Source organism: Gymnoscopelus microlampas, assembly GCF_963454915.1.
Source record: "Gymnoscopelus microlampas genome assembly, chromosome: 10".
NCBI lineage: Eukaryota > Metazoa > Chordata > Actinopteri > Myctophiformes > Myctophidae > Gymnoscopelus > Gymnoscopelus microlampas.
The window spans coordinates 10,917,581-10,930,833 of record NC_139947.1 but is presented as its reverse complement, the minus strand read 5'-3'; the positions used below and the strand labels follow the sequence as shown (position 1 = coordinate 10,930,833).

Below are 13,253 nucleotides of genomic sequence, written 5' to 3'. Positions count from 1 at the left end.
GCCTATTATTCATGACATGCCCTGAACATGGACGCTAGAGTTTGTGTGATAAGAGATTAAAGGTCTCTTACATCATAGTTCACCCCCAAAATGACTTTTTCCTATCAATTACTCACAGCATGGAGCCTTGAATTCATGAAGATTTTTTTGTTTTTGTCACATTCCTAAGACAATAATTTCATGACCGGCGGAGTCTCCGAAAAGAGTCTCCATTGAGTCTCCTCCTCCGATCAAATTATCGGCTTAGGAATGCGACAAAAACAAAACATCTCCATGAATTCAAGGCTCCATGGGGGTATGTGTCTGTGTGTGTGTGTGTGTGTGTGTGTGTGTGTGTGTGTGTGTGTGTGTCTGTTTGTGTTTGTGTTTGTGTGTGCGTGTGTGTGTGTCCGTCCTTACCCACTCCTTCTGTCGCCCGTGCGTGGTAAAGTCATACACAGGTATTTTCACACTCTTGCCCAGTTTGAGCTTGCGCAGTGTGTGCGTCAGCAGGCCAAAGTCAAAGGCATCAGGGTGGTCAAAGTTATAGTCGTTGGTGGCGGCCAGACACTGCTGCTCGGGGGACAGCACCTGAGGACAACAACAGTCACAGTGTGTCATTGATGAGAGCCTACAGTAACCAGTGATGGAAGAAGTATTCAGATATTTTTACTTAAGTAAAAGTAGCAATAGCACAATGTAGAAATACTGTTTCAAGTTAAAAAATAATGAGTAAAACTTGAGTAAAAGTGCAAAAGTATTGGTATCAAAATGTACTTAAAGTTCCAAAAGTAAAACGTACTAAAATGTTTGAGAATAGCAGATCTACAAGCTCACAACACGCCGAGATGCGAGGCGTTGTGAGCTCATATTATGAGGTTTTTCCACCCGACAGAGATGATGATAACTGCAATCAGCTCAAACACGTGCACACATATCACCGATCACAATTTTATCAAATGTGCAGGAAAACCGATCTGCAATGAAACGATTCCAAGGACACCTGATTGTTGACATGAGCACATATCTCAGTGCACGCACACGCACACACACACACACACACACACACACATTCATCTCTGGACGAGTGCTGTTAGCACACCTAAATTTAGGCGGGACAAGTACAGTACATAGTGACCCCCTATGTGTGTGTGTGTGTGTGTGTGTGTGTGTGTGTGTGTGTGTGTGTGTGTGTGTGTGTGTGTGTGTGTGTGTGTGTGTGTGTGTGTGTGCGTGCGTCCAGAAGGTGGCTGTCCATGAAAACTCCAGAGCAGGAATTTGGCACAATGTGAGTGTGTCACTGTGACACTCACACACCCACTCCTGCAGCGAACCAATCACTGTCTCTGTTTCTTGACCCAGTGTCACAGGCACAGCATATCGTTGCTGTCGGGCAGAAACCTTGTATCTCCAGACCTGAACTTTTTATGATTTTTTTCATACAATAATGCCCTACTTTGACCATATGACAGTGTCTAGCGAAAGTAGCGAAAATCTAAAAATCGTGATGCGTTATGAGCTTATAGATCGTATATTTTCAAATATCTTTTGAACTCATTCACTGCCATTGACGTGTTTGATGCGTTTTTTCCCAAAGGCCCATACTGCCATTGACGGGTTTGACGTGTTTTAGTGTTTTCAGTGTTTTTCCACTAGATGGCGCTGTTCGCTAACCCGCAGTTCTACAATCCGACTCCCTCAGAGGCACAGAAGCAGCAAACCACGTGATTGCAAAGAAACAGCACGTCCACTTCCGTGTAAAAAAAAAATCACACCCTGTGTGAAGGTAGCGGCACCTTTGATACATTTTGTCATCGATATGTGTTTATAATGTGTTTATAGCCATGTGTCACATGAAGCTTGACCAATCACTTTGTTGACGGGTCTGACCAATCAGAGCGTTGACGGGTCTGACCAATCAGAGCGTTGACGGGTCTGACCAATCAGAGCGTTGACGGTGAACACGGACAAAGTCAGGTATAGAGCAGGACCCGCTCTATACCTAAAGGTATAGAGCGGCTAGCGCCGCTAAAAAAAAAGGCTTTTTCTCTGCTTATTGTTGCTTTGACGAAAGCCACCCCTCATTCAACTGGCCATATCTATGGAACGGATTACAGAGTCTATGAGACCCCCCTACGTCTTTTAAAGCGATCGGCCGGTGGATCCTTGTGAAGAATAACATTCTATGAATTTTCAAAGGTTAGTGAAAACACTCGAAAATCACTGGCAAGGGCAGGTAATGACGATGTTTTTTTTTCTGGCAGTCAATGAGTTAAGTGAAAGTGGTTGTCTGTCAGTTTTATAAATATTTAACATATACAGCTTTATAAGTATTAGGTTTCCCAGATTTGGACATACAAGGTTTCCACCCCACACAGAGACGCTATAAGCCCAGACTGGATAGGTGTCCACTGTGTGCGTGTGTGGACATGGAGATCACGCACGGTGCCAAAAGGAGGGCGTGTACGTTCAGCGCTTTCACAGCTGACCCCAGGAGAGCAGGACAGATGGTTTGGACTTGAAGGAGAGGAGACCTACATACGTCCCAGAGGTTGGGGGTGGGGGGGTGGGGGACGGCGACTTGGCTTGGCTGCCAAAGCCACAGTTAGTATACCAGGAGCCTTGGGTTACTGTCACCAGGCCGTGACAGCATTACATAACACAAGACCGATGCCTCTCTCCTTTATTATGGAGGACTTGAAGTAAACAATGGAGATAATTGACTTATGGCTTGCATTTAAACCTATGAGAAATGGCCAAAAAGGCGACCACACAGTGAAAAAGGATATGCGGTTGCCTTTGAAAAAGGCGCTGGTCAGTGTGCTTTTTTTTGGGCAGAGCGGAGCGCTTTCAAAAGTTGAGAATAATTACACTTTTTTTGAGGAATGCACATAATGACGTGGTCCTTGTTATCAGCTGGCCAATCACAATAAACCGTGTCTAGGGATTGCTGGCCCAACCCTCCACAAACAGGTCTTCAAATTGACCCTTTTTTGTTTATTTGTTAGGATCCTGATTAGCACCACCAGTACTTCCTGGGGTCCACATATATGAGCTTGACTGAATTAAGCTTTAAAACGAGCTTAAAGGTTTCATGACATCAAATTTCAATTTAGGGTTTTTTGTAGGTTTTCTGATCTCAATTACACCCAAAAACCCTTTGAACATTGAGTGGATTGTCTGTGGTCTGTGGTTTTCTGAATAATTAGGCTCAGAAAAGTGCTGTGATTGGCTCGTGGACTTTGACGTCGCAGTCCATTAATCCCGCCCCCTCTCCCCCCCCCCCCCCCCCGGTCACTTGCAGAGCCGGTCATCAAATTATTGGCTTAGAAATGCTACAAGAACAAAAAAATCTCCATCAATTCAAGGCTTCATGGGGTGTGTAATTGATAGAAAGAAAATAAGTCATTTTTTGGTTGAACTACTCCTTTTATCCAGACAGAGCTCCTGTATGGGGTCGTGATATGACCCGTACCACTGTTTTGGTTGGCGGATCTTTCATTTCCAGAATAAAACGTGATCTAGGCAACGCTTCTTCTTTCTAACAGGCAGACAGTGTGATCACACCCTTCAACAAAACAAGAGGAACAGGTCATGACCAGGCCTGGAATTTCATCATTTTAGGGGCAAGGCCAATTGACCTTTGGTGTTTTTTGAGTGCACAAAGGCCAAATGCCCAGGGCACAAAGGCCATAAAATAAAACAATGCTTTTAAGTCCATGGAAGTAATAATAACTATCAAAAGCTCATCCCTGGACTAATCATCACTGTCACAGTCACTGCACTTCATTTGAAGATGGGGATGGGGGGGGTTAAGGATCCAGAATCTCAACAAAAGAGACGTTTGTGGTGTTTATAAACTGTATTGACAGGAAAGAGGTAGAGGACAAAATGGTTCAATCATCTGGGGCAGAGCGGGCAGGCTCAGGGCAGATCATTTTCTGACAGGCAGAAGGCCAAAACTGAGGGCGCATGGCGGCGATAGCCTTCATGATATTTCTACCCTGAGTTATGACTGTGTTGGGAATTATAAACCAGGTGGGACACTGCACACACACACACACACACACACACACACACACACACACACACACACACACACACACACACACACACACACACACACACACACACACACACACACACACACACACACACACACACACACACACACACACACACACACACACCTTGTAGAAGGAGTCCATTGCGAGCAGGACCACCCATGGCACATCCAGAGCCTCGATGATCTTCCTCGCTACGGTGGTCTTTCCTGAAGCGCTCCCACCACACAGACCTGAAACACACAGCAGCACAACAACCAACAAACACGTTATTTTCATCATTTTACTATATACTAGTCATGTTATGGTCATAATTGTGCCTTCCCACCAGGGGAATGGGGTGACGGCTGGAGATGACTGGATAGTGCGTCGACCACATAGTAGTCTCACCATTATTTTCTAAAATATTAAAAATAGCAGATCACATAGTTTCAATATTTATTATTTTCATTCATTTTGATCATTGGTACCAGTCATTTCTTTGTATATTTCAGTAATACACTCTTTATATTTTGTTATTTGTCATATCTTCCCTGTAAAAGTTTTGATTACAAATCCTAAAAGGCAAACAGAAATGTAATTTTGTAATGCAGTGTTCAGTGCAAAAAAAAACACAGTTAAATCATTAATCACAGTTATTTGCAAGACAATAAATGATGACAGACCAAGATGCATGTCTAAATCTGTCTACATGTCTAAAAAATGACCGGCCCCCTAAAATGTACACAATAGCAGACATGTAAACAAACATCGTCTACAGTAGGGTTAGCTTGTAGAGGCAGCCATGCGGCGCACACAAAAGACCTGGATTTCGCCTCAAGGAAAACTTCCTACTGTATATAAACAACAACCCAAAATGTGTGTTCAGGAATTTCTTTTCCTCTGGCACAAGACAGTTGCAATCTTTCCTCTTGGAGTCATGGAGTATCTACGTATCTGTCAGCCCCTGGCTGGGTTACAATGTCGATAATGGGACAGGATGAGCTTGTCAATAGCCATTAGTGGTGAATACAGTATGGTGATTGCTTGTGCGTCCTCCTGACCTGCACAGAGCCAGCTGTTATCGGGTGGCTGAGTGAGGCAATCTCTGCTAACTCACCACGTATGCTAGGAGGACATGTGACTGGAGAGGGGCCCCTGGGCACTGTCAGCTTTAACCAGTTAAAACCCCACACATTGTTGAGCGGAGTCGCTCAGGGCTCTATGCTAGCGTATTTTCGGTTTTCCCTCCCAGACCTGAGGCCGATTCTATAAAGGATGAAGGCCAACTGTGGCCGAAACGTTGTACCGTCATGCAATTGTTTCTGTGTTTTAAAGTAAACTGAACGCTTCAGGAGCAATGCTGTTGTGCGGACTTTTATTCCTTTGAATCAATTCTACAAATGTGTACTAAAAATCGGTAGCTCTCACACTTTCAAGATGTTGCAAAAATGTTCAAAATTAGCAGATGTACAAGCTCGCAGCGTGGCACAAAGTGACGCACTGTGAGCTTGTAGATCTGCTATTTTTGAATAGCTAACGCTAAAATCTAAAATCACACAGACGCTTTCCCGATTTTAATGGGTTAAATATCTTTGCTGAAAATAGCCAATCTACAAGCTTACAACGTGCCGCGGTTGCGATGCGTCGAAAGCTTGTAGATCTGCTATTTTCTGCCAAAGTTTTCCCCACAATACCCATGCTGGGGTTTACTTAATTTGGGTTTTACGTTTTTTTCCCAATTTGGGACAAATATTTTGACAATTTCGGACCATTTTTGCCTATAATGACACGCTCAAAAACAGGGATGCCTTGTACATCTGCCATTATCACTTATTTTTGCTTAATGTTTGCCTAGTATATTATGACATGCCCAGAATAGGGTTGCTAGGGTTCGGGTTCAACAAAGGGGTTATGTATGTGGTTCATGTATGCAGCTCAACAGCCGTCCATAACCTGTTGAACAAGGTCATAATTTCACTAGGTACAGTATGTGCTGTACAGGTAGACAGTTACTTGATTCAACACATTTTTATCAGACACACCTCCCTCCTATACAGTACATACTGTAAGACCATTCAACTTCAAACTCCACATTAAAGCCATACTTAACCCCCCAAAGTGACTTTCTTTCCAACCAATTCCTCACCCTGTGAAGCCTTGAATACATGATTACTTTATGGTTTTGTGACATTCCTTCGAGGTGAAAGAATACTTGATGAATTGGAAAACAACATGGGGATTCACAGATCCGCAGCCTGTGAATGAACCAAGCACCACCGAAGAAGAGTACACCCAGAAATCACGTGATCACAACAACAACAAAAATCTAGGCACCTTTCATGTTAAAGGATTCACAAAATTACATTTTCTGCTTGTCTTTCAAAAAACAAGCCACATTCAAACGTATCCATAGCTCTGGAATGGAGGATTGCGGCCGGCCAATTTGATTTTTTTCCGATTCTACCGGACCCCCCGTGCGTGTAATGAGCCCATCTTTGTGAGGACGGCGGTCACGATTTTTCAAAGGTACAGTAAAATCGCCGTTTTTGCTGGCAAGGGGACCGGAGACGGATGAATTAACTCTCTCAGTGCCAGACCCCGAGTTATCCCGAGTTTTTAATGTATACCCTCCGTGCCAGAACGAAAAATCCCGAGTTTGAAAAAAAGTGTTCAGAACCCAAGATATCATTATCTGAAGATTTGCAGCTCCATCCACTCCTTGTTTAACTTACAACTGAAAAAGGCTGTATCTCGCTTCCTAAGCACTTTTTTTTACTTTGAAAAAAACAAAAAAAATCTTGGCACAGTTCGCAATAATTTTTTTATTTCATTGGCACTGAGAGAGTTAATTAATTAATTCCTGGCAGTGAATGAGTTAATATATTTTTTGTAGGAAAACGAGAAAACCATGCAAAACCGACCCACTGTTTGGGAAACACTGCTGTAAGTTATCAATAGTACGATGGCTAAAGATAACGGATAGTTTCGGCCCTAATGCACGCATTGTTGCTGGAGGTCCTACCGATGCAGAAGGCTTCCTTGGACTGGGTTCCATGTTCGTTGTACCAGGGGGGCCGTCCGGCGGTGTAGATGGTCCGCTTGGACGTGCGCAGGAGGGGGGGCTCCGACTTGCACTGGCTGGTGGTCCGTTTCCGTGGCGACAGACCCGTGCTGACCGTGGGGAGGAGCCTGTCCAGGGATCCCGCCTCGCCGCCTCCGCTGGATAAAACAGGAAGCACACAGAAGAAGAAGATCAACTTGTGTGTTTTGTTGGATTAACCCATTCAAACCGGGAACGCATCTGTGTCGTTTTAGATTTCTTTGGCTGTTCAAAAATAGCAGATATACAAGCTCGTAGCGCGGCACCGAGTGCCGCGCTACGAGCTTGTAGATCCGCTATTTTTGAAAAATCGTGAATATTTGTACAAATCGTTGAATATTTATTTTCTAAAGCAAACTTTTTTTTTTTTTTTTATGATTACTTTATTTTCTTTTGTAGACAAACAAACAGAGAATTTTCTTTCAGCATATGATGCGAACATTTTTTAGACAAGACATACAATAGACATTACAAGAACATTCTTAAACCAATAACTACATTCTAAAGCAAACATTTGTAAAATATTTTGTTCCGGGAACGCCTAGAAGCAAAGATTTGAGTTACAAATGTTCGCTGTAAAAATATATACACAAAGATTTGAGTTACAAACGTTCTCTTGAAAAAAACATATACTCAAAGATTTGCACAACTTTTCACGATTTTTCAATAATAGCCAAAGAATCAAAAAAATGACAGAGACGCGTTCCCGGATTGAATGGTTTAATGAGGCAGCATTTTGTTGTCGTTGTTGTTTATGCAAACCTAGTTCATTTTTCTCTGTGGTACACAGTTCTGCTTTCATAGAGCGGTAAATTATACAACTCCAATTAACTCAACATGTTTGCCTACAGAATGCTGTGCTGACATCCTCTACTTGCTCATCATCCACAGCATCACACACAAATTAAGAGTGTGCCAAAAAACATCCTGTTGTTTCATTGTTGGGTTATCCACTTAAACCAGCGGTTCTCAAACTATGGGTTGCGACCCAAAGTAGGGTCACGGGCAGGTGCTGTTGGGGTTGCACATTGGCAACCAAAAAAAGATTTATCATCAAGAAACGGTAAAAAAAAGAAAAAAAGGTGAGGTTGGCGCGACCAACGTGAAGAGGAACGGGACGGCCACTACACACACACACACACACACACACACACACACACACACTCACACACAACTGACAGCTCCGCCTCCAACACAGACCGAGAACAAACAGAAGCACCAGACACACAAGTCAGAGGCTGAGGCACAACTGTGCCTCAAAGAAATCCCCTCATAATATGGGGTTGTGGTATTAAAAAGTTTGAGAACCCCCGACTTAAACAATATACATTCTTAATTGACTAGGGTACCCCAGGGCTCTTTATTGCCTCTTTACTTGCCTACTTGACAAAAATAGATGATCCAAAAGCTGACAATGTGTCATGTAGATCTGTTATTTTGGGTACTTTTTGGAAACCTTGCAAACTCTCAATGACATCAATGACTTTGATTTAATGTTGCACCCCCCCTTCTACACTATATCATAAGGTGAGCATTGCCTCTGACACAGATAGGTGTAATTGCTGCATGTGCAGACATGCTGCTAATGCACAGGAACATTCCACTGACTTGACACTGGAGCAGAAGAAAGTGTCCAATCCTACAAATCTCTACTGCAAACTGACCATGCAAATTATGACTATTTCGGTTATCAATTATGATGAACTTTACAACTCTGCTTAGAACTTAAGTGCACACTGTACTTGCATAACTTCCAAGGTCCAGCGTCGTCGGGAGAGAGCACATGCAAATAATAAACCAGCCCCATTCAAAACAGGCCCTTTTTCCATGTATGGGAACAGGCCAGCTGTCTCTGACAGCAGAGTGACAATTTGATTAACCGATTAAATCCGGGAAACGCATCTACAAATGTCTTCTAAATCCTAACTGGTTTCTGAAAAACGTGTGTTGCTGTATCGGTGGTGCTCAAACTTTTTCATGTCAAGGACCCCCAAAATGATATGTATTTTGGCCGTGGGCCCCCGTCTCAAAATGTTTTGTTCCAGGGACCCCCCCGAGAAGCAAAGATTTGAGTTACAAATGTTCGCTTTAAAAAATATATTATATTCAAGGATTTGCAAAAAAAAAAAATCACAAAAAAATAGCAGATCTACAAGCTCATAGCGCGGCACTCGGTGCCGCGCTATGAGCTTGTATATCTGCTATTTTTGAATAGCCAAAAACTAAAGATCTAAAATGACACAGATGCGTTCTCGGATTGAAATGGGCTAAAAACTCTCCAAGCTTTTTCTAGTGGTTAAGGTGCATACCACATATAAGCTCTAATGCAGCCTGACATTGAGTCGCGGGTTCGATTCTCGAGCCCGACGTCCTTTGCTGCGTGTCACTTCCTGTCTCTCTCTCCCTGTTACCTGTCATTCTCAACTACTGTATACTATCCAATAAAAAAAAGAGTCTTTGAAAAAAAAATAACTCGCTTTGACGAGTAACTCTCCCATTCATGACCCCTTTCACAGTATCAGAAAACAGCTGGCGCCAGCCTGGCGGAAGCAAAAAGAATAATATGTGTCGGGTTCTGATGTGTAGACAGCAAATTGGGCAAATTACTGTTGACCACAGGCTTCCTCTTTTGCAACAGTGTTTTAATGCAAGATGCAGTTCCTCTAGTGAAAGAGGAGAGGAGACCAGCCAGGGAACAGTTTTCACCAAACAACAATTCTGACCCATTTGCTGAGATTACTACTTTCCCAGTACTACTTTCCCCCAGTCCAGCCAACTTGACTGTCCCTCTCAACCCAAGGGTTCCCAAACTTTTCAGGCCGCGACCCCCCCCAAAATAATCATATTTGAACTGTATGGACCCCCCACACCCTGACAAGCACTTGGAATTGCAGGCATTGCATTTAGTTTGACTCGGTTCCAGAGATAAATATTGTGGAAAATAGCCAAACTGCAAGCTCACAACGCCTCGAGGGCGTTGTTCTCTACTCTCTACTTTAAAAGAAAACAAACAACGGTCTATACTGGCATCATGCACAAAATAGGGACGCTGGGTTAGAAACTAATTAGGCCTTAGACACAGTGGTGACCCTATAAATCACACTTAAATATGCTGTCACACAGAAACCTCTTATCTCCATGTTTTAACTTTGGTAAATGAATGCCCTACTTGATCATACTAAAGCGTCACAAAGAAGTGAATCCTGAAAAGTGAACAGTTTTTTGGACGTATGAGGTTTCCACCCGACAGAGAGGTTTTCATGTCAGTAACGCTATGGGGGCAGAACAGCATGAATGATCCACCCTCCTCCACCTCCAGCCTAGAAAGAGATGATGTATCATTATTACGTCTGCAAAAAAAAGAAAAGAGAGGAGGAGAAAAAAAAGTGCAATTTGTAATGTTTAGCTTAACCCTTTAAGACCGGGAACGCATCTGTGCCATTTTAAGATTTCTTTGGCTATATAAAAATAGCAGATATACAAGCTCATAGCGCGGCACCGAGTGCCGCGCTATGAGCTTGTAGATCTGCTATTTATTTTTTTAAATCGTGAAACTGTGTGCACATTTTTAGTAGTTTTATATATATATACTTTTTTAAAGCAAAAGTTTTTAACTCAAATCTTTGCTTCTGGGGATTTTACATGTCTGCTAAAATCCTAACAGTTGTTTTTTACCAAAGTTTTTTTAAATTGTATTGGTGACTTATATTGCTATATTATCAATGGTTTTCAAACTTTTTTCATGTCAAGGACCACCAAAATAATATGCATTTGTCCGCAGACCCCCTCCCATCTAAAACTATTTTTTTCCAGGGACCCCCAGAAGCAAAGATTTGAGCAAAAAAAATCTATAAAAGATTTGCACAAATTTTCTTGATTGTTCTAAAAAATAGCAGATCTACAAGCTCATAGCACGGCACTCGGTGTCGCGCTACGAGCTTGTATATCTGCTATTTTTGAATAGCCAAAATAAATCTTAAAATGACACACAAGCGTTCCCTTCCCGGCCTTAAAGGGTTAACCCAGGTAACAGACAGTTGCTAACAACACCTACTGCAGTATCCGGGAGACCCACACCTCGCCCCATGAGCTCTGCAGAAATCCAGACGCCATGTGGAGCAAGGAAATGATCACTCTGTCTGTCTGTCTCTGGGTGAATCAACAACCAGACCTCACCTACTTTCACTGTGTTTTACAACTAAAAGACGGTTCTTCCGTTCCAGACCAGATTTTTTGAAGACCACCACCCACCAATACTAGAGTGATCTCTGGGGGTCAAAAGTTAAACAAACACAGAGAGAGAGAGTTATCTTATCTCCTTCAGCTCACCTGTGCTTAGAACGCAGCCAGTGATTGGGTGGGGACACAGGGGGGCACACGTGCAGTGTTGCCATGTCTGCTTATTAGAAGCGACGTTGGGCTTGTTTTTCTGTGAAATGGCTTGTAAATATTGGTAGTTGCGTGTTGCTTTTTTTGGGGGGGGGGGCTTGTTTCTAAAGTGTAGTTGTTTATTTGGGCTTGTTTCCTAAATGTTGTTTAAACCAGTGGTTCTCAAACATTTTCATGTCATCATGGACCCCCAAATGAGTATGTATTTGTCCCTCCCTAAGCGTCATCTGAAAATATTTTGTGCCGCGTACCAGATTTTTGTTGTTAAAATGTTTCAAAAATCTTCAAAATATTTCCCATTTTATTTCAATATTTTTGGGGGAAAATAGCTGTAGTTTAGATAATAGATGGAGTTAAAACTATATGTTTTGTGGACCAGATTGATATGATCTAGAAATAATAACCAGTCAAATTAATATAGTGATGTATTTTTGGGCCTGTACTTCAGTCTTTTAAACATGCTTTTTGTAACTCTACAATACTTTCCCTACCAAGGCCATGTAGCTGGCTCCATATTTGCTATCTGGTGCCGGCTCCATACGTTTCCAATCAGTAAAAACATGTCTTGGTCAACGCTTTGTGATTAAATGTCAAATGACCTGTATCTGTGTGTAAGATGACCTGCATGACCGGGATATTGTCACTAATTTACTCTGTCAGCTGTCACCCTGTCACAGATAAACCTGCCACATGTGCTATGATATCGAAGGTATAACTTGTTTATGGAACCAAAAGTTGTACAAGAGGACACTATAAGATGAACAACAACTTATTATGATGACACCCTGATGCCTGACAGCTCATCAGATATGATCTGACGTCTGAGAGTCTTAACCAATCGTTAACTTAGGATCCACCTTATATCTGATGTCCGAACTCCAACTTGTGTATAAATACTATTGCCTGTATTTGTAACATTAGTGTGATTTTTATTCTTGTCGGTAACTTGTACTGTCCTTGTATTGTGTGCACGCTCAGCAATACAGAATTGTTTCATCCTTGGACTTACATCCGCTCTTGTCTGACTCTCATTTCTTTATGTCGACTGGTCAAATCTTGGGGTCTTAGAACGAAAACCATCTCTTAATTTTTCTTGGGCTCAGCCCTATTTATAGGGTTCCTTTCTTAACCCTATCATCGGCTATTTTCAAATAGCCGACCTAGGTTTAAAGTGCTTGTGTGGCCTGCAGTCGCTTCTTTTGGGCTTGTTTTCATAGGCTTAGGTTGCTTATTTCTCACACAAAATGTGGCAACGCTGCATAATGCATGCAATGCAGTGCAAGGTACAGGACAGTATGCTACTCTCCAGCTGGGGGTTATCAGTTAAAAACCAAACCAGGGTGCCATAAAAGATTAGCCTAGTTTGGCGTATATTGAGCCTTGCCCTCATTGTCCCATGATTACAGGACTTCACATTACTTCTTCTTCCCCCTCGTAAAAAAAGCTGTAAAAATCAACAAGCCTCATGACTCCGAACGTGTGACAACAGCAAAAATCTGAGAACCTAAAGCCATGATTTATAGTATGGTCGTATAACGGTGTCGCTATGCTGAAAATAGCCGATCTACAAGCTCACAAGCTTGTAGATTAGGCTATTTTCACAGCAGTGGAGAATCAATTAAAAGGGATAGTTCACCCCCAAAAGGACTTTTTTTCCCTATCGATTACTCACCCCATGGAGAGTTGAATTCATATATTATATTTTTTTGTTTTCGATAAAAAAAAAGTCATTTTGGGGG

At 42.3% G+C, this 13,253-nt stretch overlaps 1 protein-coding gene across 3 annotated transcripts in view; it reads right to left on the bottom strand.

Moving 5' to 3' along the window:
- The window catches only part of uckl1b (uridine-cytidine kinase 1-like 1b), a 476,626-nt gene that overhangs the window by 445,868 nt on the left and 17,505 nt on the right, over positions 1-13,253 (bottom strand). For all 3 annotated transcript variants that reach the window (XR_014601632.1, XM_084068938.1, XM_084068939.1), the window contains exons 2-4: positions 7,048-7,244; positions 4,170-4,276; positions 400-570 (exon numbers count right to left, since the gene is read on the bottom strand). Coding sequence is in view for 2 of the 3 variants with exons in the window: in XM_084068938.1 (XP_083925064.1) it covers positions 400-570; positions 4,170-4,276; positions 7,048-7,244 (475 nt within the window). In the remaining variant the exon portion in view is untranslated. The remainder of the gene's footprint in view (positions 1-399; positions 571-4,169; positions 4,277-7,047; positions 7,245-13,253) is intronic.